At 46.8% G+C, this 26,532-nt stretch overlaps 1 protein-coding gene across 3 annotated transcripts in view; it reads right to left on the reverse strand.

Moving 5' to 3' along the window:
• ADAM12 (ADAM metallopeptidase domain 12) overlaps positions 1 to 26,532 on the reverse strand; it is a 323,192-nt gene that overhangs the window by 15,832 nt on the left and 280,828 nt on the right. For all 3 annotated transcript variants that reach the window (XR_012077674.1, XR_012077673.1, XM_072972099.1), the window contains exons 15-21: positions 15,507 to 15,615; positions 15,214 to 15,412; positions 13,037 to 13,114; positions 10,253 to 10,361; positions 7,488 to 7,623; positions 6,772 to 6,880; positions 4,844 to 5,023 (exon numbers count right to left, since the gene is read on the reverse strand). Coding sequence is in view for 1 of the 3 variants with exons in the window: in XM_072972099.1 (XP_072828200.1) it covers positions 4,844 to 5,023; positions 6,772 to 6,880; positions 7,488 to 7,623; positions 10,253 to 10,361; positions 13,037 to 13,114; positions 15,214 to 15,412; positions 15,507 to 15,615 (920 nt within the window). In the remaining 2 variants the exon portion in view is untranslated. The remainder of the gene's footprint in view (positions 1 to 4,843; positions 5,024 to 6,771; positions 6,881 to 7,487; positions 7,624 to 10,252; positions 10,362 to 13,036; positions 13,115 to 15,213; positions 15,413 to 15,506; positions 15,616 to 26,532) is intronic.

Below are 26,532 nucleotides of genomic sequence, written 5' to 3' on the forward strand. Positions count from 1 at the left end.
AGGTGAACCGTTACCAGGAAGTCTCTCAAAACCCTCTGGGATCCTTCTGTACCCATTCCTGTGACTTGCCCTGTTTTGCTTTCCTCCTCTTTCCCTTCCAGGGTCTGAGATGAACTCTCTCTCCAGCAGTGAGGTGGGGATGGATGCTGGTTTGCCTGGTCTCATTTAAGTGCCTGTTCCTTGTTTGCAAACCTAACATCCAACTTAGGGCCGGGCCAATTCAATGCCAAGCATGGCAGAGATGTTCCATCATCCTCCCTGCCTATGCACACAATTGTAGGGGATCACCCACCCCCGTGACCTCTTATTTTTTCCATCATTTTTCTAGCCTTTTCTCAAGCCCACACTTTGCCTTTCATGCTTAGGTTGTGGTTCGGGAGAACTTGGCAGCCGTCAGCTAAAAGCTAGACGAATACAGTGAATTATTTTCCTCTAAAAGAGCTGACAGAATGAAAAGGAAATGACAGTTCGTTTCCTTGATTGAGGCTGAGGAGTTAGTTGGAGAAACTTGAGTTCCAAGGCTCATTCCACCGAGAAGGAAAGGGTACCCCAGAAAGGCCAGTCTGTGGACAAGAGGAGTTGATTCAACTGTCCTTGACTTTTGAAAATCAAACAGAACATTTGATGGAAAGGTCAGACGTCTTCTATAAAGAACTAACTTACCCTTTAGACGTGAGGTCGGCCACTGTTGCCGTGTTTATAAGGGTTTTCTTTCCGGAAAGGGTAGATGGTGAGTTTGAATGAATGGAGCGGGGCTGGCCGTGTAGTCGTGTGACTTCATGTCATGGGGGACAGCGCACAAGAGCTCTAAGGCACAAAAAGTCAGTGGATTCTGTCCGTGCCTCCAACCAGAGCCACCGCCAAATACGCCCCACACCCGCATGGAATTAATCCCACTCCCCTCTGTGGGATGCGAGAGGAAGGGCGTGCTTAGTCTGCATCGTATGTCTCGGGAAAGCTGCAGACGGACACGAGCCTGAAGTGAGAATGTGGGTTTTTCAGTTACTAATGTTTAAAGGCTAACATTTCAGTAGTTTCATAAAACAGAATGAAGGGCTTTGGGGGGAGCCTGCTTTACAGGAAATCTTGAAGGAATGGCTTTGGAAAGCATTCACCTCTGGTAGGAAAAAAGGCAACACCAAGTAGAAATGGCTTTCCTCAGATCACGTGCTCTATTAGAGAGTCTCGTTTCCCAGGTTCCACAGGTGAGTTGCTTAAAGGGAGACATGGAAAGGCTCAGGACAAGGGAACCCATGGGGACGAGGCTTATGGGCTCCGGGAGTATCTGAACTTTGCACACAAAACATCGAGTATTGGTGCAACTCCTTCTATTGTCCATAGATGGGCCTTTCTGGGGTTTCATTTCTTTCTTGGTAGAATGAGCCAAGCTTCTCAAACTAACTCCTCAACACTGATCAAGGAAATGAATTCTCGTAGCCTTCATCAGATTCTTGAGTAAGTCCATAAGCCCAGAAAAGTTTAGAAAATGCCCATCCCCTTCCACCAGTGTAAACCCAAGACAGATTAGAAAAACAAACGAGAAAGACAGAACTGTCAACAGCCAACAAAATAAGCAGAAGAAGTTAGAGATACATCTTAACTGATTAAAACAGGAGAGGACATTGTAAACACAAAAGGTATGGGAGAATTCACCAAAGATTAATAAATTTAATATACAAAACTAGAGCTCCTTTCATATCAAAAAGTAGCATAAATAAAATTGAAGAACAAATTGGGGAAATGTTTATGATAAATTACTGGAAAAGGGTAAATATTCTTAACCTATTAAAGAAAATGAGCTCTATCTTTCAAAAAGCAAAAGGAAATAAGCAGGAGATGAGAACAGATAACTCACAGAACAAGTGTTAACAGCAGCTCTGTGCTGCAGCCCGCTGGTACTCGCTCATGTCAACCCATCCTCTGTTTCTCGTTCAGTGACACCACGTTAATAACTTCAAACTGACCATGGTGGAGTTTTTACAGCAGAGAAATTACCTACAAATCAAGGTTTTTGAAATTTTTTGGACAGCCAATTTACCAATGTACCTTTGGTTAACAGATGCACAAAAAGGAGCTCAAGTGTACCAGCAATCACAGAAATACAGAAAGAAATGAGGTCGGAACAAGACGGAGTAAGTGCCTGTGACTCTATTCTTCCTGCAAACTACAACAAAAAGTCTGGAGAAAATTCATCACGTACCTAACAGGTGCTCTAAAAGTTGGAGAAAAGTCAGTGAACTGGCTAGGGACCTCAGAACCCAAGGGACTACCCGGCGGCGAATCCTGGTTTTTCGTGTTTGTCTTCTTTATATGTTGGCCTGGGCTCTGGAGAGGCCCCCAGTCTGCAAACACCAATAGCACCGGACAAGGAAAAGTCCCGAGAAAAGCCTGCTATCTTCAGCTAAAAGAACAGGAAAAGGGTGACCCAGTAAACGTCTTGACCATGTCTGACCTTACTCTACCTCCAGGTGAATACCAGGAGAGAGCCATGCCCTGCTCTCCCCACTGGGCACCGCATCCTGGAGACGGCAGGGCCCTGCTTTCCATCCCTCCCTGTGATAACAGGTCTCATCTAGTGCCTGGAGCAGAGGCTGTGGGTGGAAATTTTCACTGGATTTCTCAACACCAGAAAGACCAGAAGGAAGGAGAACGTTTTTCAAATGTTGAAAGAAGAAAACAATCCATCCAGAGTTCTATATCTACTGAAAATACACTTCGGGAATACAGGTGACACAGACATTTTCAGATGAAGGAAAACTAACAGAATTTGTCACCAGCAGATGTGCCTTAACCAAACAGCTGAAGGAAGTTTTTCAGACAGAAAACGATAACAGAAAGAAAACGGGATCATCAGAAGTGAAGAAAGAATGGGAAGGGTGGATACATGAGCAGATGTAGGAGACTATTCTCTAGTGTCAAAAATTATGTTTGAAGGCAGAAATGACAACATCTGAAGTGGTTGTCATTATACATAAAGGGAACACTTAGGGCGTCTCTATCTTAAAGGGACCTAAAAGGTTGTAAAGGTTTTACATTCCACTGAAAGTGATAAAATATTGATACGAATAGACTGTGATAAATTATATACGTATATTGTAATCTTCACAGCAGCAGTTTCAGTCAGGGCAGTTTTGTCTCCCAGGGGACATCTGGCAATGTTTGGAGTCACGACTACACGTCTACTGCCATCTACAGTTGGTAGAAACCAAGATGCTGCTAAACATGACAAGACACTGGAAAGTCGCACACACAACAAAGAGTTCCCCAGCCTGAAACGTCAATAATGCTGAGGCTGAGGAACCCTGTCCTAGAGCAGCCATATAAAAAAGTGCACACAGACATATCTCAAAAATACCGTAGATGAATCGTCACGGAGTACCGAAAAATGTTCAACAAACCCCACAGGAAGTCAGGGAAGAGGAGCATGATGAAACAAAAATCAGAGGGAACAAACACAAGATTAAGATGGTAGACTTAAATTCTAACATATCAATAATTGCATTAAAAGTAAATGGTCTATATACACCTATTAAAAGCCAGTGACTGACTGAATGGATGAAGAAATACACAACTCAACTATATGCTGTCTCTGAGAAGCTCGTTTCAAGCAAAATGACGTAGGTAGGTTAAAAGTAAAAAGGTGGAAAAACACATACCTTGCAAATGCTAAGCTAAGCAAGAGAAAACTGACGTGGATGTGAGATCAAGTGGATTTGACCACAGAGTCACCGGCGGTAAAGAGGGACGTTACACAATGAGAAAAGGGTCAATTCACCAAGAAGAAGAAGAAGGTGCCTAGTGACAACAGGGGAGCGTAAGTGCATGTCAGTCCTGAAAAAATGTTTAATTTATGTATTAAGAGACTTAAAATGATTATATCATTTTCAACCCAGTATTTTCACTTTTAGAAATCTCTCCAAAGAAATAATAAAGTGGTCCAAAATTTATCTGTCTGGACCTTCGTAACAGAGCTATTCATAACAGCAAAAACTGGAAAAACCCGAACATGTCCACTGATTGGCAAGTACTTAAAAAAGTATTCTATATACATATATAGTGTTATCAATAAAATCACATTGTAAAGAACCTTTAATGCCATGATAAACGGGAATGACTTTAAGGCAAAAAAGTAGTATGTAAAGCAACATATACACAGAATAATCTAAGTTATGTTAGAAATATACATTTAATTTTAAATATGCAGAAGTTAATAGAAGAAAAAATATCGTGATGAGAGGAATGAAAGATCACCAGTGATTGTATCTTTGTGTTTTCATTTGGTTGTTTTTACTTTTTTCCCCACTTCAAGTTGCCTATTATGAAATACTGTCATGTTCATGGTCATAACAAACAGAAAGTGTGACTTCCAAAAACACAAAGTGTCTTATGCACTCTTGCATCGGGTATGGAGAAACTAAATCGGTGGTAAAGTTTTTGTAAATAATTCTGAGAGTGAAAAATGGTAAGAAAGTATCCCATTGCTCTCCCTAAAGCAGTCATCTCTGTTTTACTGCCCAGGACTTAATAATTATTCACAGTACTCCCTGTCATTCTCCAAAGGGTCACGGTGCAGATGTCACGTTGAATGGGCTCCCTCACTCTTCTGAATATCAAATTTAAAGGTGTTACTAATAATAAGTGAAACATACTACACCATAACTATCTACCAAGCACTGGACTAAATGCGTTACCTGGAGTATCTCTTTGAACCATCTGAGGAGCTGAATGATCTCCGTTTTATAGAGGTGCTGAGAAGTCAAGCAACTTGTCCAAGTGCAGACATCAGCAAGCAGCAGAGTCTGGATTTGAATTACCTCCGTCAGAGTAACCGCTGAAGGCATACCTGGGCCTGTCTGAGCGCAGGGTTGGCCGGCAGGGGTCTGGTGGGGACGCAGGGCACAGGAGGAGCCTGGTGCAGGGGCGGGAGCACCCGCTGAGGGGAACTGGGCTGAGGAACGTCCAGGGCTTTGAGGGGTCTGCTGACGTCCACGCTCGGACACTGCGGCGATCTCCTGGTGGTGTCCTGCGGGGTCAGAGCCGAGAGTCACTGTGGTGATCACCGTCTCGTTACTGAGGGGAAAGCAGGGCTGGAGGGAGAGGTGGGCCGGAGGAAAGGAAAGAAATCAAGGCGCTCCAGGAGAGGGGGTCTATTGTTACTTATGTGAACTTCAAAATTCTAACAGAACCCCCCCAACCCTGTAGTAGAGAGGTCGATTTCTATTTGAAATTTTAAAAACTGGTTTAATTCACTAACAAGTAGGTGCAAGACCCCCGTGGATGTGCCAGCCTGTGTGAAGACACGGGCCAGAGCTTAAGGAAATTAAGGACTTGTGAAAATGCCATGTAGCTCAATGTGCACGAGGCTTGATGAGAAATGAGGAAAATTCCTGGGGAAGCAGCATCAGGATTTAGGGCTTGCGCCCGAAGGACCCTCTCCTGCGTGGTGGCCTCGTGCCCTCTGTCCCTCCCTCCCTCTTTCCTTCCTTCCTCTCTACAAACTCTACTGAGGTTTAATTTCATACATTTTGACATAAGTTCATCCCCCTGAAACCATCACAATAAGCAAGATAATTAGCATCTCCATCCCCTGGTCATCCTTCCGTCCCATCCTTCCCTCCTCTTTATCCCAGCAACTATTGATCCTACTTCTGTCACTATAAATTGGTTTGCATTTTCTAGAATTTCATACAAGTGGAATCTTTTTTTGGGTGGGGGGAATCTGGCTTCTTTCACTTGGCATAATTATTTTGAGATTTATCTGCGACTTCGTGTACACCAGTAAGTTCATTTTTTTCTTTACTCTAAATAGAATTCCACTGTGTAAATATACCACAGTTTGTTTATCCCTTTACCTGTTGATTGATATGTGGGTCATTTCCGGTTTTGGGCTCTTCAAAATAGAGCTGCATTTTTGGCTCTCACAAATGGAGCTGTTTTGCCCACAGTCCCACGGTTGGGGGTGAAAGGTGGTAATGCTTACCAGGAATGGCTGTCTCCTCTTTAGAACAGTCTACACTTTTTGGATTACGGGAGATAAAAAATATATATACAAAATCTATCTATCTATTTTGCTTGCTGAATACCTGATAATGATTTTAAATATCATTTGTCATTTCTTGACACCAACACTGTTCACTGCTACAATCTGGACTCCTGTTGAGTGAGTTCAACATTCAGGAATTCTTGTAGATACACCAGAAACACTTGGTAGGGGAAACTACATACTAGCGTGAACTCTAATCATAATTCACCAGGGTAGCAGGAAAGTTAGGAGACAGCAGGGAGCCAGGAGGTACTCTGGTTTAAGGATCCAGCTCTTGGAAACCACAGGCTGGACAGAGCTTCCAGAGCCCAGGGCTGGAGCAAAATGGGCCCAAGCAAGGGTTCCGTGTCACTCTTAGAAATACCCTGGGGGTAACCGTGGGCTGTAGACGTTCTCCCAAACCCAGTCGGTGGCATTTTCAAGTCACAGGAGGGGTCCGGCATCGGGAGCCTGCTTGGGTGGCGGACCCAGTGGGCCTCCTGGGAACTGGGCCATCCGGGTGCCTGCAGGGGCCACGGCTCGCCGTGGACCACGCGCGGGGTCCTGCAGGGGACGTTCCCTCAATGGAATCCAGTAGCGCATCTGTGGGGCCCCGCGAGCCTCTTCCCGCCCCAACCGGCCCCTCAGGAAGACCCTGCTGGACCGCCTTGTGCTGGCCCAGCACGTCACACGAACAGCCTCTGGGAGGAAGAAGCCGCACTGGCTTCTGGCGCTGGTTTAAAACTCACCTTCGACGTGCTGGAGGGTGGCGGTTTCGTCGGCAGGCCTTTGCTGAGGTGGGCGAGGCGAGCCTGCCCGGGCTGGGGGCCGCTGGATGGCCGGGGAGGGCGCGCACACCTGCAACGCAACCCCGGGCACGCTGACCGAGGGCGCAGTCCCCCCTGGCTTGCCCTTTTCTATTTTGTTCTCAGTAACGCTCCGAACAGGATTCTCTTGTTTTCACTTAGTGTGTAAACATGCGACAGCAAAATTATCTAACACCCTTCTTACAAGATTAAAAGATAAACATTGATTTCTTTTCCCCAAAGCCACTATTCTGTTAAATTTGTTCTTGCAAGCCGCAGAAACACAGCTCTGGGACACTGAGACACATTTTGTATAAAGCTGGCATTTCAGCAATGATGTCTTTGAATATATTTGGATCAAAAGCTACCCCTTCTGATATGAATATCTTACTATTCAGCATGTCTTACAAAAATTACTAATGTAAGGGTGGGAAAAAATACATCGGTGGAGTTTGTCCACACGCTGCTTATTTATGTAATACGCAGCAAACAGTTTGCAGGGAAAGTAAAGGGGGCAGATAGGTCTGGCAAGAATTGAAAAAAACCAAATCGACAGAAAATCTGACGGCTTCTTTGCTGAGGAAACAAAGCGAGAAGCAGGTGGCTACACTGTCTTTCAAACGCTGTTTCTTGGAAAGGTGACCTCCCAGCCACGGTACCTTAGCTTTTCGATGGTGGTTTTTTTATCTGTAAATAGCAGTTGTATCAACGTCTTCCTTTTGAGATAAACCACAAATCCAGCAGCAAGAAGACAGAGGATGGTCACCAGAATTCCTATAGTTAAACCTTGGTTATCTGAAACAAAGCACGTTTGACACAGGGAAGAAGGCAGTTACAGTGAAATACAGGAAGCGTTAAACTGTGACATTTACAGCAAAACAAACTTGGAAGGAAGGAACAGAAACAGAGTGTGTAAATCCCTGAATGGTGTACTGAGAAATTAGTCTTACTTCAAAGGTCCTGTTCGAGGTGCAAGCTAGCTTGCCACCTGTCACTTCTGACAATTCTGGAAGTTGCTAAGCAGGGATGCAGGCTGGTAGGTGGGACCGCAGCCCTGGCCACCCAGGCCCCCCTCCAGGCGTGATGACAGCCGGGGAATGGTGGCCATGGAGGCTAACAGGGAGCCATCACTACAGTCCCATCAGACTTAAAGTGGTCCCCCAGCTAAAATCTTCCCCGCCCCACTGCAAACACCCTCCTGCAGGCTCTTCCTTCTGTCCTTTTTCTGTATTGGGGTTTGTTTTCATTTTTGTTTTTTTGTATTTTTTCAGACTAAGACTTTATTTCTGGATGTCGTCAAATTAGGTGAAAAAGAAAAAGAAAACTCAGCTTAAAGGCAGGGCCCCCGGGTTTTGTTTTGTCATGCCAGGGGCTTGCAGCGCAGCCCGTGGGGGCAGAGCCCTTTCTCGGGGAGAATGCTGCTTATTACCTCTGAGGAAACTTCCCCTTCTCTGGGATTTGATCCCATTTTGTTTAGTACAGAGAACCCTAAGGCTCCTCAGGGGCGTGGAAAGGGGTGGAAAATCACACCATCGCACGGTTTCTGACTGCGGCTGTGGCCGAGGGCTGCCTGGGGAGGGTCCTCAATGCCAGGATTCAGAGGCATTGTACGTGGAATTTCACCTGGGCCGTGGGTTCTCTGAGAGCACAGATCTCAATTCATTTGTCTCTGTCTTCCTGCCGGCAACCATCAGTTTATGCTTCACGTGGTAGGTGCCCAGCAGCCCTTTCAGGCTGCTCCCAGCTGTGGAGGTGGCTTCTGTCACCCGGGCTCGCCCCTCCCCGCCTCTGACCTGGATGTCCTACTGGCTGGGAACCAGTGGCTCCCACTCTGGAGGGGTGCCTTCACACCCCATATTTCTGGACTTCATCCCCAACTGACAAGTCCTAACAGGGACAGCTCTTAGTCTAAGTAAGACAAGCAGCATACGACAGTCTTGACTGACTTGTAAGTGTCACTGGAAAAGCACTGCTCTGGCTTCCTGGCCAAAGTGTCATTCTTTTAAGACTGTGAGCTGGCAGTCACAGGGGACTCTGGCTAGAGTTCTGCCGTCTCTTAACAAAGCTAATTTAAAAGTGAGCAGAAGCATCCTGAACCATAGTTTCTCATTCCTTAAAATCAGATCCCTAAGTCTTAAACTGATGGGGTGGGTGGCAGGGTCCCTGGTGCATTAAAAACTGAAACTGCTGGTTCTGTACAATAAACTCTTAAACCCAATGGCCAATTGGAAAGTTAACTAAGTTGGAGCAAGAGGCCAGGCATCGAGGCAGAGATGACAGTAAGGAATGGGGACACCGGTCCAGGCCTTGCTTCCTACCCACTGGGATGGACACCCCTGAAGAGGTAAGACATCGTGGCCCTTTTCCCTCTTGCCATGGGGCTGGGCCGGGGAGAGCAGGGCCTGGGGCGCTCTCAGCAGCCACGTTGAGACACGTCCATCTTCAAGCAGAAGGATGACCAGGAACTCACTTTCCTTCCTAACGACACTGTTTCTCCAGATGTGCCTGCCTCCGAGGGTCTCTCCCTCCTGGCCCTGCGTCCCCGGCCTGGCCCTGCTGAGCAGTGTTGTGTCTGTTGTCATGGGAACGGTGGCCAAGCCACAGAATCAACCGCCACCAGTCACAGCGGGACTTGGGCTGCGTGACGTCCCCTGCAGCGACATCAGCCACCGTCTGAGTATCGCTGGGGCTCAGGTGGGCACCAAGGTGGCCCACAGTGTGCTGGGGAAACTGCCACCCCCCACCCCCACCCCACAGTGCTGGCTGTCTGCTCTCTGCACCATAAGCCTTGCTCCTTTCATATTAGCGGGGGCACCCCTCGGACCTGCCCCGGCACTGCCTGACAAGAGCTCAGAGAAGATGGTACTGTACGAGGAGACCGCTTCTCAACATCTTTGAGGAGAAATGAACCAACGGTCCCAGCACAGCAGCTCTTGTCAGGGGAGGGTATGGCTCAGCAGTAGAGCACGTGCTTAGTATGTATGAGATCCTGGGTTCAATCCCCAGCACCTCCATGAAAAAGCAAAAACAAAAACAAAACAAAAACAAACAAAAAAGGCATTCGACTTCACATCTCTTGGCGCCAGTACACAGAGGCTGGCCTTCACAGAGTCCTTTGATCCGACAATGAAGTTCATACCCACTTGGCAGTTTGCCGCAGGATGACCTCAGCTAAGGGAGCGTCACGGGCTGAAAAGTGGTGAACTTGGCCTCAAAGGAAAGCAGGGGGAGGAGCCTGCAAAGCTCCCGTGAGGACGAGAGAAGGTCTCAGGCTGTGTCAGGTCCCAGTGGGGTCCCCACTGCGTTTCTGGCTGTGCACCCACACTGATGGTTGGTGAGGCTTCCGTCTTGCTCGGCAGGACCCCACCTGGGGTCCCATTCCCTCCTGCTCAGTCCACTCCCAGGACGTGCGGCCCCCACTCACCTGCTTGCCGGACGGGGCCGCTATCTGTGCTTCCTCCAAAGCCAAACTTGTCACAGAAGGGAGGTGCCCAGTGGGCCTCGCAGTGGCAGTTCTTCCTGTTGTTACACACCTTTCGGGCGGCCGGGAAGGAAGACACCAAGAAGGAAGCAGTGTCAGGACACGCCTCTGCCTGGCGTGGAGCTACGTCTCTGAGCCTTAGTTGAGCCCCAGAGCAAAGCAAAGGTCCTGTGGTCAGAGCCCCGTCACATCCATACAGATGCAGCCAGACTCTGTACGTGCTGCCGGGAGGATAAGCCCCGCACCCAGCCCCACACCGGTGAGCCCAGAGCCCGCGGCTGCGGGGTAGCATGACGCGCCTGGCCGCGGCTGCTGAGATGGTGCGGAGGTCGTCAGGGCTCACCCAGCTCCTTGCACCCCTTTCTTGTCTCAGTCGATCTCCACGTCCCTCGCCTTAAATCCAGGAAGCCCTTCCCACCTGGCTGTGATGAGAGGCCCTCTCAGTGTGAGGAGGGACCCTGCTTCAGGGACACGGCTGAGCCCTCGAGCGTCATGGACCTGACCACCCTGGGCCCCTTCAGACAGGAGGCTTGGGAGGCTGGGTCCCCACAGCAGGACCACAGCCCGGCCTCCTGTTTCCCGATGTCCACAAGGTGCCGCTCCCTCTAAGCCGGCTGCCACACCTCGGGCCTGACGCCCTCTTCCTCCCAACGGAGTCTGTGACCTGTGTCCTAATGAAATAAGAGGATGGCTCTGGTCTGATGGGAAAGGGCTGCCCACGAAGGCAGGAGGGGGCTGGCTTTGCTCTTGCTGAGCCCTGAGCACTGCACTAAGGAGCCAGGTGGGGCTCCCCTGGTCACCAAGGGTGACGGATGGAGTCTGCTCCCCAGCCTGTGATGCCCGGTTCCACTTGTTCTTAGAGCCTGTCGTCACACACGTGCCGTACTGAATGATGACAGGAGCCAATGGAACATGAGCACGAAAACCAGGGGATTATTTCCATGACAATGAGGCCGAGTGCTTTGGGAATGCTGGATAAATGCAAGGCACTGAAAAGAATTTGTGACAAATTTGGAATGGGCGGGACAACAGCAAAATGATCGTGCAGAACTGCACAAGACGGGAAGGTTCTGCACTCGGGCTGCTCATGAGCCTTGGTTTCCCTTCCACCTAAGGAAACAAGCTACATGTCGCAGATGATGCACTTTGGGTGGTTTACAGAAGTCAGGGCAGAGCCACGGTCAGTACACCCGTCTCACAGGCTCCAGCCCCACATCAAGATATTGCTGGATGGGGCCAAATACACAATTTTATATTTTAAGGCAAAATAAATACTGGGGGATGTGTCTCATTTGTGATGTTTCTCTGCTTTCACTGGCCTTTTTTTTTTTGTTTTCAATGAATCAACCACCTGCCCCAAAGGCTTCAAACAAGAAGGCCGACAGTCAGGATGGCCTGTGCCTAGTGGGGAGGTATGTTTCCATGAGGCTAAAACTAAGCAGAATTCATTACTGGGTAGCAGAGCCTGTGCCGGGTCTGGAAGTCCTGCCTGTCTCCTCAGAGATGCTGCTGCTGACGGGGCCCTCCAGAGGATGCAGGCGCTGTCCCGCCCACACCGTTCTGTGTGGTCTCCCATCGCCAATCACAGTCACGGGGCACAGCCCAATCCCCTCTTGGAGGTGCTGCTGGTAAGCCTGGTCTCACTAGGGGAGGACCGTGGTCAAGCTGTGACTTGTTACCAACTGCTCTCTCTACCAAGAAGATGTGGGCCTTTCCTCTCCAACGTGTGGATGGGACCCCAGGGATGTTGGACGCTGAGGAGTCCCAGGTCCCTGACCCAGCATCGCTACCGACCTGGTCTTGCAACCTTGGATGGGGTCGCCACCCCAACTTGGGTCTGGGCTTCGTCACCGGTCAAATAATAAGGCTGCACTAGATCATTTCTGCAGCCATCAGAAAGGAATCTACGATCCAATAAGGACATAAAAAGATTCCATCTAATATTGACAGTCAGCTACACTCACCATCAACAAACCCATCTGAGGTGGCACTGAAATCCTTTATGGTTACAGCACAACAGTAATTTTATGAAAACCTCCATCATTCTATGTTAGAATCATTGGTGAGAGTCTGCAAGTTTTAAAAATAGAATTTGGGGCACAGTTGCTGTAGAAAAGGTTTCAGAAAAACAAATGAACCACTGGCATAGCTAATCAAGATTAATATGATTCCACTGGAAATAATCAAGCCCAGAGGAAAAATAAATTATGTTTTAAACAATTAGAATCCTCTTCGCCCCTAAAAAAATCCTCTGAACGAAAATAATAGACTCCCTTAGTTGAAACCCGTTGTATGTGACTTCAAGAAGATGTGGTCAGTGTGTCCTGCCTTCTTTGTTTTAATTCCTTTGGGAAATATTCCAGTTCCAACACATATTCTGAATCTTGGTTGTGAGAGGGACAGCTTTGTTTGAAACGTTAATGAAAAACTCTTCATGAAGGAAGTTAGTGTTATAATTACTTTGAAGATGACAAAGTCCTTTAAAAAAAACAAAACAAACCCAGACTATTCATTTAAAAGCTAATTACCACTCAATTTGATTTTCTTTGTTGAATAAAAATCACATTTCTTACGCTGTGTAAAGGTCAAAGCAAGTGAGCACCTTTAGGAGAAAATACTGGGGCGACACTGACGGCTGAAGTTTCACAGAGTCATGGGCTGCAAAATTCTTGACAAAGGAAGGGTTTAGTGCCGGACCTGTCACCGGCCCGCTGAACGCAGGCTTACCCCTCGGCTGTGGCACTGCACCGCACACTCGTGGACCCCGAAGACGCTGACGTTCTGACAGCGGCGGTTGAGGCAGATCTGGAGGAGGAGGGAAACACAGCGAACATCTCAGCACCTCTACAACCACACGCACATGCACGGATCTGTGGATCCAGGAAGAAGAAGCAAAGGTTCGCCGGAGGAAGACCATCTTCCCTCAGTTCATACGGACGTGGCACGATGATGCATTTTAACTCTGACCTGGGTGTGCACCCTGTCTTGCCTCCAAACTCTGCACGCTTCAAGACTCAGATCCATGTGGACACTGTGGAAGCCTTTTATACTTCATGGCATTTTATATGGTTTCTGTCAATCCGGAAATTACGGTAACTGATTTTTTCATGATTTTTGTTTAGAGCTTGCAATGAAATCTACATATTATAGCATTGTCCTCCCTCCATTAAAAGACGTAGGAGAGAGTAAAGCCTGAGCCGATGCAGACTCAGACTCCAAGAACACAGGGTCCGAGAATGTTTTAAGGGAGATATTAAAATATGGGAACTTTCCAAAACACTGGCTGACAAAGACTATCATCGATGACATAAACCATCAACAGAAATGCTCCAGAGAAGAAAACAGATGCTTCTCTGTGTTTATCCAGCCTCTGCAGAGGCAGTGATTTGCTAAATGATACTAGGCTGGTTGGAAGAGTTCAGTTGCATTTCAAGGGTGCAAAACACACTCCAGACTCAAGGGATCAGGCCCTTTATCTCCCATAAGATACCACAAATTTATGGAGTCAAAGGAAAGAAAAGTCTAATTTTTAGATTACAGAAGCATTTTTAATCAAGTAGGACCTTCCTATGGGACAGTCACCATCTGACCCCAGCAGTTTATCTAACGCCCTTTGAAAAAAGTGCTGGCCCCAGCAGCTCTCAGGGCTGGTGGGAATCTTGGCCAAGGGGACTGTCACATTCCGGCTGATAAAAGACAAGGTCTGGGACTGCACTGAACACAGCAGGACCCCAGTCAGAATCACAGCGTATGGGTGCTGCTCCCCACCAACCCACGGACAAGGCTAAAGATGGCTTTCAAAGAACCAGCATTCTGCAGCAAAGAGATCAAAGCACATTTAATCCTACACAGGAGGGAAAAAGCTCACTGATAAATTGAGTCCTTGGAATTTCAGTGTGCAGATGCACCCGGCTCTGGCTGTTCAGACCGCAGTTTAAACGGGTGCCGTTCTAATGTCTAGGCTTGAGTACAAGCTAATGTGCATGGTTAAGGAGACACCTGGAACACATAACATGTCTCACGTTAGCATCCTATTTCCTTAAGGATAAAGCATGGTGCTCAGGGTGCACGGGGGACGTGGGGACGTGAAGTGGGGGGAACTCTCATCCCCCTGGGACTCTGCTACCGGAGTGGAATCTGTAACTTTCCTTTCTTCCCCGTGACTTCCACATCAGTGAAGGTTTTCATAATGTTTTTATAATTCACATCATTGAAAATGGGGTCTAAAAAAAGCATGTGGGGGCTGATTCATCTTCCTTCCTAAAACATTTTATTAACTTGCTGTTATTTAGTCTGATGAGAAAGCTTGGTAGGAAAAATCAACGCGGCAGAATGTAAAACTCTGACATTTTTCTTCTTTTTTTTTTTTTTGTTTTGGACTTTATTTCTAAGCCCCAAATATCTCAGTCTACCTTTACCCCTGGTCTCCAAGAGCCCCTTTGGCTTTAATCTTATCCTTTCCTTTCCCCTCTGCTAGTCCCTCTACGGGGGCTCAGACTACATATGACTTCCCATTCTGTCCAGGTGACAACAAGTCCCCACTGTGCCAAAAGCCAAGGCCACCTTTCCAAAAACAATATAATACGCTGCAGAGTTTCCTTCCAAAGTAATTTCCTGGCTGGAAACCCTCATAACACCCAGAGTGTAGAAATGACTTATTAACACTAAAGGGCTGAGAAAACAAGCTTGATTTTCCCAAATCTGCATCTCAATGGTCAAACCAGGATCCAGGATTTATTGACTTTTTCTTCTAGGTGCAAAAAACTGGATTCCAGAGACACAGTTCTGAGATGTGGATTTAGGAAAACAAACCAACCTTGTAACTCAGTTCTCGAACAGGACGTTTCTCAGCGGGCCCCCTTCCAGACTTACATTTGTGACGTGAGGGAGCATTTGAGTCTTACTTTTCCATCCGCACACTTTGTGCCGGCAAGCACGAGCCCAGGGTCCGGCATGTCATCGCCCAAATACACGTGGGTCCCACGGCACAGAATCCGACCGCCTTCCTGCAGCGGGATATTCGTCTCTATGGAAACGGCATTGGTACCAATGACTGGCCTGCTGGCACCTCCTTGACACTGGATTTTTCCACATTTAGCATCTCTGGAAGGGTAGGAACAGACAGTCTTCAGAGAGGGAAAGTTTGGCAGTGTGGGAGGCTCAAAGCCACGGCGTGGTCAGGATGCGGCTCCCATACCTCAGCTCGCACTTGGCAAAGGAACTCTTGGAGTTTTTGCCACAGTTGCCATAAGGGTCACCTGCAGAGTTGACTCTCTCAAAGCAGATCCCAGGGGCAGGTTTAGCACCTGAAACAGAAGCAGAGCAGCACTCTCACCTTCTGCAAGTGTTTCTAATATTTTTCTTTGAATAGCATGGGGCTTTCAGGTTAGGGGGAGATGTACTCAAGTGTCCAGATAAATCACGCCTGCCGTCTCAGCTGACTCCTGATGTGAGCTGGCCAGGGGAAGTCCGGCAGCCTGTCCGGGCTCAGCTCGTAGCAGAGCATGCATTTCATCACTCACTCTCCGTGAGGGCTGCTCTCCGGGCCCCACGGCATGCGCAGCCTCTCGGGAGATGAGGCCTGGCTCTGGGGCCAGACCCGATCCAGCACCAAAGGAGGTGGCTGGCTGGCTGCGGGGAATAGGGGGAGGCTGGCTGTCGTTCACAACTCCCACACAATTCCGGTGAGAAAATGCAAGCTAAAGCAGCGCCAAGGAATAATGATGACTAATACGAGGGAGCAACGAGAGACAGAGAAGAAATGAGCATCGCAGGGGACTTACACGACATTTCCAGTTCCGCAAAGCTCACTACCAGGGCAAGCATGGGCTTCAGTGAATGCCTGTGTTTGCAAGGCAGAGACTGCTCTCAGCAGCCATGTAGGCATAAAATCCCAAAGGCACTTTCCACAGCATGACGGTGCCCAGCAGAGGGGGACATGGGAGCCAGAGAGCTCAGGAAATGGCCCTTTGTAGCACATCTTCTGGCCAAGGAAACAGAACTCAGAACTGGGGTTGGTGCTGCCAAAGCTCTGGAGGGCTCTCAAATCCTGCTTCGTGGTATCTGTTGAAGGCTGTGTGAGAGATTCAGGGAAATGCTCCACAGTCTTCAGAATAAGCCGTGCCCTGTGCTCTGATCCGGGCCTGCCTTTCTGCCCCCACCGCTGGCCCGTCTGGGTGCTTCCTCTCACATCTGCCGGGATGCCAACGCCCCAGAGCCCAGCTCTGCCCCCCGCCCTTCTCTGCGCCCCACTCTGGGGAGGCCCGTTCATCTTCCAAGGTGACAATCTAATGATGGGCAGCACGCCCTTCCTCCCAGGGAAGAGAAGATGCTTTTACGACTAAAAATGCCCATCTTTCTTCAGCCTGATTCCTCCTCGTCAGACACGACCAGCATCTCATTAAAACAAACAAACAAGCAGACAAATCAAACCAAACACCCTGTTGCGACCGTTGAGACCAGTCATGGGCTCAGCCACTGACCTCTGCCCTAAGCCACCCCCATCCTGGACCACTCACGTTCCCGTTCTCTCTTTCAAAAAATTATCTAACAGAGATCTCCCAAACTCCTTCCTGAGGGTGCTGCCCAGAACGGGACACAATTCTCGGTCCTAGGAAAAGGCGAGGTCTCTGGCTCTTCAGTATTACCCCCTCATTTCGCCCAGATTCATGTGCCTGCTCCACCCTGGGGATAGGCCAGCCTCCAGCTCTTATGGACCATTTCTTGTGAGCTCTGCCTCTTCTTCTTCATCTGCCCACTGGAGGGGGGACAGGTGGGGTGAGTCCCAGTACTAAGCCAGTACTGAGCCTGCACTTTGTACTTAATTAATCCTCTTTGATGGTACTTTGATCAAAGTACCTGGATCCAACTGATCAAAGCGGCATTGAATACCAACTCCATGGTTGGCTGTGTGTTTGCACAGACCCTGTCTGGCTTTGCTTGTCTCTCCTCCCTCCCTCCCATCTATCCATCCATCCATCCATCCATCCACCCACCCGCCCTTCCATCATGTGGCACTTCAATTATATACATGGACTTATCCAGCACTTGCTATCTGCTGGCTCTGGGGGGATCACGGTGACCGATTTGGACAAAACTACTGCTTGCTTGAAAATTGCGAGGAGAAACAGAATATGTTCCTCTGCAGCCCAGGGGCGGGGAGTGCCATGAAGGACAGCTGAGGAAGAGGTCCTGGTGGGGGCTGGTTCCGGGAGGCCAGAAGAGGTCAGGGAGGACCTCTTCGAGGAGGGGCCACAAGCTGAATCTTATCACCCTTAGTCTTCGCAGGTGAACGTGGTGATCCTGCATTTACCATGTAAATATAATGGCAAAGCAAAGGGAGGCCTGATATATGAATATCAAATAAAAACCAAAGATTATGACAAGTTAAGCAAAGGACTATGAATAGTATTTAACGCTGGGTAATGAATCCGTCAAGGGAGGTCTTACTGTCCCATTTTATGAACAAGAAAACTAGGATTTAAGAGGTTAAAAGTGTTACTTAAAGTCACACAGCTATGAAGGGCAGGTCCATCTGAGGGTCAAGTCCAGCCTGTTTCCTCTGGGACTCCAAGGTTTATCGAGGCCCCATATGTGCTGGGCCGTGCGTGAGCCATGGGGATGGAGAGCCCGCGCTGGCCCTGCCCTGCTGCTGAGTGGGGGGCCTGGCAGGTGAGTGGCCCGCCCTGCACCACAGGATGCACACAGGGAACAGAGCAAGAGCGACGACGCTGGCCAGCACGCAGCCCGAGGGAGACTGGCTTCTGGGGAATGTGGGACGCAGTGTCCGGTCACACACGGAAGGGCTGGTTAAATGAGCCCTTCTTGCCTCCTTTCCCCACTTCAGATGACCAGGGTGAAGGAACGCCAGCAGGTTCCAGTGGATGCTAAGCTCCTGGAACTGGGCAGGCAGTGCTGATACCACCCTCTCAGTGACCATGATGCTACGCTGATGCAATAGAGATGGTCACTCTTACTGTGGTCAAGGAATTTCTCTCCTGGGCAATGTGACCACTTAAAAAAAACAAACCCTCTGCAATTCAAATTGTTAACTGGGAATTTTGTTTTCCTTATAGGGAACGATAAAGAGATATTTCTCAGAGGTTTTAGACATGGGGGCATGAAAAGCAGCTCAAAGGCAGGACTGGACGAGCACTGGCCTGGGCTGCGCAGGAGAGGATGAGCAGTAGGGAAGGAAGGGGAGGAAGAAGCTGGCTTCCATGGGGATTTATGATAGGGGGGGAGCCTGATCCAGGAATACTGAACAAAGGGGCTGAAACACAACAGGAAATCAAGCAAAGGAATATAAATAGTATTAGACAAGTATAAAGCATCTTAATATGCACACCCCACTGTTCACAGCAGAACTACTTACAGTAGCCAAGACGTGGGAACAACCTAAATGTCCATCCACAGATGACTGGATAAAGATGTGGTATATTTTTACAATGGAATATTACTTAGCCATAAAAAAGAATAAAATAATGCCATTTGTAGCAACATGGATGGACCTGGAAATTGTCATACTAAGCGAACTGAGCCAGAAAGAGAAAAAAAAACCCCATATGATATCACTTATATGTGGAATCTTAAAAAAATGAGACAAATGAACTTATTTATAAAACAGAAACTGATTCACAGACATAGAAAACAAACTTGTGGTTACCAGTGGGGGAAAAGGTTGGGGGTGGAGGGATAAATTGGGAGATAGGGATTTTCAGATACAAATGACTATATATAAAATAGATAAACAGCAAGGTCCTACTGTAGAGCACAGGGGACTGTATTCAATAGCCTGCAATAACCTACCATGAAAAATAATACGAAAATGAATATATATATATGTATGTATAACTGAATTACTATTCTGTACACCAGAAATTAACACCTTGTAAACTGACTATATTTCAATGGAAAAAAAAAGCATCTTGGAAGAGAAAACAAATGCTGGATCACTGCTTGGGATTCCCAACCCAGAACACACTGGGTCTTCTAACTCTGAAATACTGTGCATGCCCAAGTAGAAGGCCACCCCACGTTTAAGAAGAGCTGCCATTTTCTTAAAGAGAAAAATCCCACAGAAAGGCTGGTTGCCAACTTGAATACGTGAATTTTTAGCAATGTGGATGACACAGTCAAGAGCCTTATACGAGGCTCTCAACTAACTTAATGATGAGAAATACTGAAAAGTCACATGTCAATTAACTAGTTAATGTTTTTTTTTTTAACTCTCCAATATCATGAAACAAAATTACTCAGTTTCTTTGGTCTCAAATTCTTCAGTCAACTGCTCTTTGACAAAGGGACCAAGAATATACAACGGGGAAAGGATAGTCTTCAAAAAGTGATTCTGGGAAAACTGTATGTCCACCTGCAAAATAATGAAAGTGAACTCTTATAATACCATAGACCAAGAGTGACTTAAGATGGAGTAATGCCTTAAGAGTGAGAACTGAAACTGTAAACAGTAATAAGAAGAATACGTAGGGAAAAAGCTCCTTGACGTTGGTCTTGGCAATGACTTCTTTGATGGGAGACACCAAAAGCACAGATAACAAAGGCGAGAACAGACAAGTGGTGCTACATCAAACTAAACAGCAAAGGAAACAAATCAACAAAATGAAAGGCAACTCGGAGAAAATATTTGCAGACCATATACTGGACAAAGGGCTCGCATCCAAAACACACAGGGAATGTGGGAATGCCTACAACTCAACAACAGGTAACCAGGTTAAAAAATGGGCCACAGAACTGAAAAGACATTTCTCCAAAGAGGACATTCAAACGGACAACAGGTATCGGGAAAGGTTCTCAACCTCACTGAACATTAGGGAAGCACAAATCCAAGACCACAATGAGCTGTGGCCTCATGTCAATGACGGTCGCTACTATCAAAACAGCAAAAGATAACAAGTGTGAGGATGTGGAGGAAACGGGACCCTTGTCGATTGTTGGGGAGACTATAAACTGACACAGCCACTACAGAAGACAGGATGCAGGGTTTTCCAAAAATTAAAAATAGAACTATCATATGATCAGCAGTCCCATTTCTGCGTAAATATCCAAAGGAATTTAAATCAGGGTCTCGAAGAGATATCTGAACTCTCATGTTCATTGCAGCACTATTCACAGTAGCCATAGACGCCACCTAAGTGTGTGCTGATGGATGAATGAATAAAGAAAACGCAGTACACGTATACAACTGAGTATCATTCAGCCTTTAGAAAGAAGGAATTCCTGCCATTTGCGACAACGTGGATGAACCTGGAGGTTATGCTGAGTGAAAGAAGTCAGATACAGAAAGACAAATACAGCCTGATCATGGAATCTGAAAAAGTTGAACTCACAGAAGCAGAAAGTAGGATGCTGGTTGCCAGGGGCTGGGAGGAGGAGGAAGGGGGAGGTATTGGTCAAAGGGGACAAAGTTTCAGTTATGCAAAATGAATAAATTCTACAGATCTACTGTGCAGCACAGCGCCTACAGCTCATAATACTGTATATACACTTAAAAACTTTCTAAGAGGATAAATCTTATGCTCCCTGTTCTCATCACACACATGAACAACAGTGAATAAAGAGGGTGGGAGGAATATTTTGGAGGTTATGGCTATATTTTTGGCTTGATCGTGTGGATGGTTTCGCAGGTGTATCCTTATCACCAGATTCATCAAGTTCTAGACATTAAAGATGCATCGCTTTTTGTATGTCAACCATGCCTCAATAAAGTGGTCTTCCACAGCACATCCCCTCCATTTCTAGCTTGCTTGGATGCTGACCTTTTTATTCTGTTGTGATGCTGTCATTGGAAATCTTATTTTTTTAAGCACAAGTCCCCACTCACCCAACAGTGTATCTTTAAATTTTGGTTTTTCCCTATTTGCTCAGTGGGTGTATATTCACGAACTCCATGACCCAATCACCCATTCTGTTGCTCATCAAGGTGACTTTTTAAAAGCTCTTCTACCAGAATAAAACAAGTGGAGGCATAAAGTCACAGCCTAGGAAAAATAATTAGCATGTGATAAATGTCCTCGTCTTTTCTCAAACCCAGTTTTGTCACTGACCTCGATGGGCCTCCTAAACCAGCACTGGTAGAGGCTCCCAAGGGCCAGTGTGCCTTCCCAGACTGGACTGTGATATTCAAAAGAGATGCGTGAGAAACTAAGAGGTCAGGAGTAAAACATTCTTTTCTTGGGAAAACTGTGTTTACTATCTGTGCATGTATGGGATCTAAGAAAAACAAGAACAGATGCTCATCCAATCTCAGTTCCTTTTGGAAAGCCGCCTCCTGCTTGATCTCGAGGATCCGTGGCTGTGCTGTAGAGCTGGAAGAGAAGGACTCAGAATAACGTGGGCTGATCTGGTGTCAACCCCACACACCACAGGGTCCTGGTCAAGTTGTGGGACAAGGACATCACCTGACCTAAAGGTGCTGTGAGGCTCAGGGGGTCCCCCAGGCTCTCAGGAAACCTAAATTATACTGAAGACTGCCACTGATTATGGGGAAAGGGATGGCTTGGCCCCTGGACATTAAGGATGGCAGAATGTGTGAGGGAGAGGAGAACTCCTGGTAGCTGACCTTGTTTGCAACACTTACCCTGTTTATAATCATTCCTAATTGTGCCAGTAGGGGCTTTACACCTGTTTCCTTCACAAAGGATCCTCCCCAGTGCCTAGCCCATCGTAGGAAATCGATGCAGACTACTGAATGACTGGATAAGTCATTCCTGGACCCACCTCGGGAAATGAGAGGGAAGAAAGAGAATCTCCTGTCGGAAGCCCTGGGAGGTTTTGTGTACACTTTGTGTATTAAATAAGAAGTACAGTCACCTGTGTGTAAGTCTTTCATCTCCTTGGCCAGTTTTATTCCTAAGAATTTTATTTTGATTAAGGAAATTAAAGATGCTTTCAAGAAATGGAAAGATATCCCATGGATTGGAAGAATTAATATTGTTAAAATGGCCATACTACCCAAAGCAATCTACAGATTTAATGCGATCCCTATCAAATTACCCAGGACATTCTTCATAGAACTAGAACAAATAATCCTAAAATTTATATGGAATCACAAAAGACCCCAAATTGACAAAGCAACACTGAAGAAAAAGAATGAGGCTGGAGGACTAACCCTCCTCCAAGACCTCAGACCACATTGCAGAGCTGCAGTCATCAGAACAGGGGGTGCTGGCACAAAAGCAGACATGTGGACCACCAGAACAGAACAGAGAGCCCAGAAATAAACCTACACACTTACAGTCACTCTTTGACGAAGGAGGCAAGAATATACAAGGGAGAAAAGACAGTCTCTTCAGTAAGTGGTGCAGGGGAAGCTGGACAGCTGCATGTGAATCAATGAAGTCAGAACACTCCCTCACACCATACACAAAAATAAACTCAAAGTGGCTTAAAGGCTTAAACATAAGACAAGACACTATAAACCCTCTAGGAAAAAACATAGGCAAAACATCGCCTGACATAAATCTCAGCAATGCTCTCCGAGGGCAGTCTACCCAGGCAATAGAAATAAAAGCAAAAATAAACAAGTGGGACCAATTAAACTTACAAGCTTTTGCAGAGCAAAGGAAACTATAAACACAACAAAAGCCTACGGAATGGAGAAAATATTTGCAAACCACATGACCAACAAGGGCTTAATTTCCAAAAAATACAAACAGCTCATACAACTCAATAACAACAACAACAAAAAATAAACAACCCAATCAAACAACGGGCAGAAGACCTAAACAAACATTTCTCCAAAGAAGACACACAAATGGCCAATAGGCACATGAAAAAGGGTCCATTCTGCTAATTACCAGAGAAATGCAAATCAAAACCACAACGAGGTATCACCTCACACCAGTCAGAATGGCCATCATTCAAAAGTCCACAAATGATAAATGCTGGAGAGGGTGTGGAGAAAAGGGGACCATCCTACACTGTTGGTGGGAATGTAGTTTGGTGCAGCCACTGTGGAAAACAGTAACGTGATCCCTTAAAAACTAAAAATAGACTTACCATATGATCCAGCAATCCCCCTCCTGGGCGTATATCCAGAGGAACTCTAATTTGGAAAGATACATGCACCCCAGTGTTCATAGCAGCACTATTTACAATAGCCCAAACATGGAAGGAACCTAAGTGTCCATCAACAGATGACTGGATAAAGAGGTTGTGGGATGTATGTCTATATATATATTATATATACATACAGGAATACTATTCAGCCATAAAAAAGAATGGAATAAATGCCATCTGCAGCAACATGGATGGACCTGGAGATTGTCATACTAAGTGAACTAAGCCAGAAAGAGAAAGAAAAATATATGATATTACTTATATGTGGAATCTAAAAAAATGAGACAAATGAACTTATTTACAAATCAGAAACAGATTTACAGACATAGAAAACAAACTTGTGGTCATCAGTGGGGAAAGTGGGGGACGGGTGGGGTGGAGGGCTAAACTGGGAGTTCAGGATTTGCAGATACTAACTACTAGTATAAAACAGATAAACAGCAAGTTCCCACTGTATAGCACAGGGAACTATATTCAATACTTTGTAATGGCCTAATGATAAAGAATATAAAAAGGAATATATATATATATTTATATATAAAACTGAATCACTGTGCTGTAAACCAGAAATTAACACATTGTAAACTGACTATACTTCAATAAAAAAAGGTATAGTCATAACTCAAGGATTTCTGCTTCCGTGTTCCATCTCCTCCTTACCCATTTTAATGCCCCGTGTCCTGTGCTCATCCTGGACGCCCTCCCAGCTGGCCTCATCTCACTGCACAGGTGCTGAGCACCATTTCGAAAGAGGCTGAGGGAGACTTCAAGTAAAGACACTTGAGTTTGACTCCCTGGGAACCAAGAGCGTCTTCCCTATAATTTCTTTCCTCATCCTTAAACCAATAGACACAATTAAAATTACTAGGTAGGTTTTGGATCACCGACACGCCCCCTGTTGGCACCCTCACTATTAGGTATTGCACTGGGGACAGCATGCAGCAGAAGTCAGTCCATAAAGAAACAATGCTGGCTGGGGTTTGACTGGTAAAATTTACTCCACTCTGATACTAATTCGCCCAGTGGCTTTAACAATGCAGAGTTCTAAAGGTTAACTTTCTGTCTCTTGCAAGCAACAAATGCCTGTCTATTTCCAAGAGTTTTATTCATTTCTGCTCTCATCCAAAGCTCGAGGGAGCAAGAGATGCCACATCACACTTCAGTGTTTGTGCATTGGCTGGTCGTGTTACCGGCGGAGCAGAGCAATGACAATGGTAAGGGAAACTCACATTTGGATGAGTAGAGGGTCATGATTTCATCGGCTGCATACACTTGGGGAGAGGCCAGATAGATCTCTCTCTGTGAAATCAAAGCCCAGAATGCACACCTGATCCCTTGTCACATACTTTCTTCATTCTCTGATCTGGAGGATTAAAGGAAAGTACACTATGATGGGTGATCCAGGGTCAGCCTTGATGGAACGGTCTTTTCCGTTTCCATCCTCAAACACTTAGGGACTGAAAACTTTCAACCTTCATCAATACTCTGAAACGGCTGCTGTTTCCACTGTGGGGAGGGGATGGGGGGTGAGAGACAGAGGTGAGAGGAGGGTGGGGCAGAACTCCACTTACAACGCTCATTCTCATCCAGCTGACTGACACTTCCTACCTGAGGTCTTCACGTGGGGATGAGAAATCTCGCATGAGAAACATGGATGTTTCAAGGCTAAGAGGTTTAAAATGAAAGAAATGTATTTTTAGACATCTATGAACAGTTGAAACTTGATCCAGATCACAAAATGCCCTACTGCTGCCTCCCCTCCAATTTCAGGCTGTAGGACAGGGTCACACGAGGTTTCAGGCCACCCCTGGGGCCAGCAAGGTCCCAGCTAGAGGCGGGGCCCTGCTCAGCACCACCCTGCATTACCAGCGGCACGCTGGCCATGGCCCTCCTGGAAGGTAATCTCTCTGTATACGAGACCTGCAGGGGGAGGAGTTTTTCTCTGGTGCTTTAGGGCAACCATAGTGATTTGTGGAAACGAATTGCAGAGTAGGAGACTTATGATTGTTCAATTCTGCTGCCTAGCATCTCTCCCATATCCCTTTTCTAGGAATAAAACCCTTTTTCTTATGGGAAACCTATTTTCTATGGTTCAGGTGGGGCTAACTTCCCCAACCAACGCCAAAGGGAGAGGTGTGAGACTCAGTTCTGGCCAATCAGTGTGCTCCATGCCACAACTCGTAAGTTTGGGTCAGTGATGGCTACGTGACTGCCCACCGCCATGTACCTCAGCGTCTTCCCTGGAACCCGACAGCTGGAGCCGGTTGGATGAGGGTCCTGGGCTGCTGTGTCCTTCAGCACCTCCCTCCAACACCACCTTCCTCTGAGGCTGCGGTCCTTCCTTCTTCCTTGTCCCCTTGGGCCATCCCCTCCTTGCCCTTATCACACTTGCTTTTACCTCCTGGGATGTCTCAAGGCTCCTGTCTCACTGTAAAAAGCCCTGTGGACCAGGACGGTGCCTCAGGCTGCACAGAGCAGGTGCGTACCAAAAATGAGTGCGTGGAAACCACAGGGAAAGCAATTCAGGGAAAGCCCATGACGTCTCAGCTGCCCTCCCCCGAGGAAGTCAGGGGTGGTTTCCGCAGAGCAAAGCGCCTTGGGTAGATGAACACTGTCTCCTGGTCTATCTTTCCTGTGACTCTGGGTTTTCCCTTTTTCCTTGAAGTATTATGAGGAAAAAAGATATAAAGTCATGAAAAGACAGACATTTTGCTTCCTGGAAAGAAAAACTATATTTTCTCAAAGTTTAGACAAAGTAAGAAATCTTATAAGCCGGGTAACCAGAAAGAGGACTCTGGGCCAACCTCGGGAGCAGATGCCGCTCTTGCACTAAAAGAAAACACCATTAAAGGAAACAGACTGGAAGACCCAAACTCAGAGCGGCTTCCTGAGCGCCCTGGCTTTGGGGGGCTGGTCCACATCCGGCAGGACAGAGTGTGAGGCTCCAGCAAAGTGCTTCCCAGGCTTTTGTGTGTAAACAGCCACTTGGTGTTTATCTCAGAGACAGAATGGGGGGTCATTTAAAAGGTGTAAATGACTTCTATCCACTAGTCAGATGTTAATCGAGGTACAGATTTGGCTTCAAAGTTTCTGTGCTTAAAAATGTCTGTCTTCGTGTTTTCATGAAGACAAGGTATTTCATGTCT

Source organism: Vicugna pacos, chromosome 11 (genome assembly GCF_048564905.1).
Source record: "Vicugna pacos chromosome 11, VicPac4, whole genome shotgun sequence".
In the NCBI taxonomy this organism is placed as follows: domain Eukaryota; kingdom Metazoa; phylum Chordata; class Mammalia; order Artiodactyla; family Camelidae; genus Vicugna; species Vicugna pacos.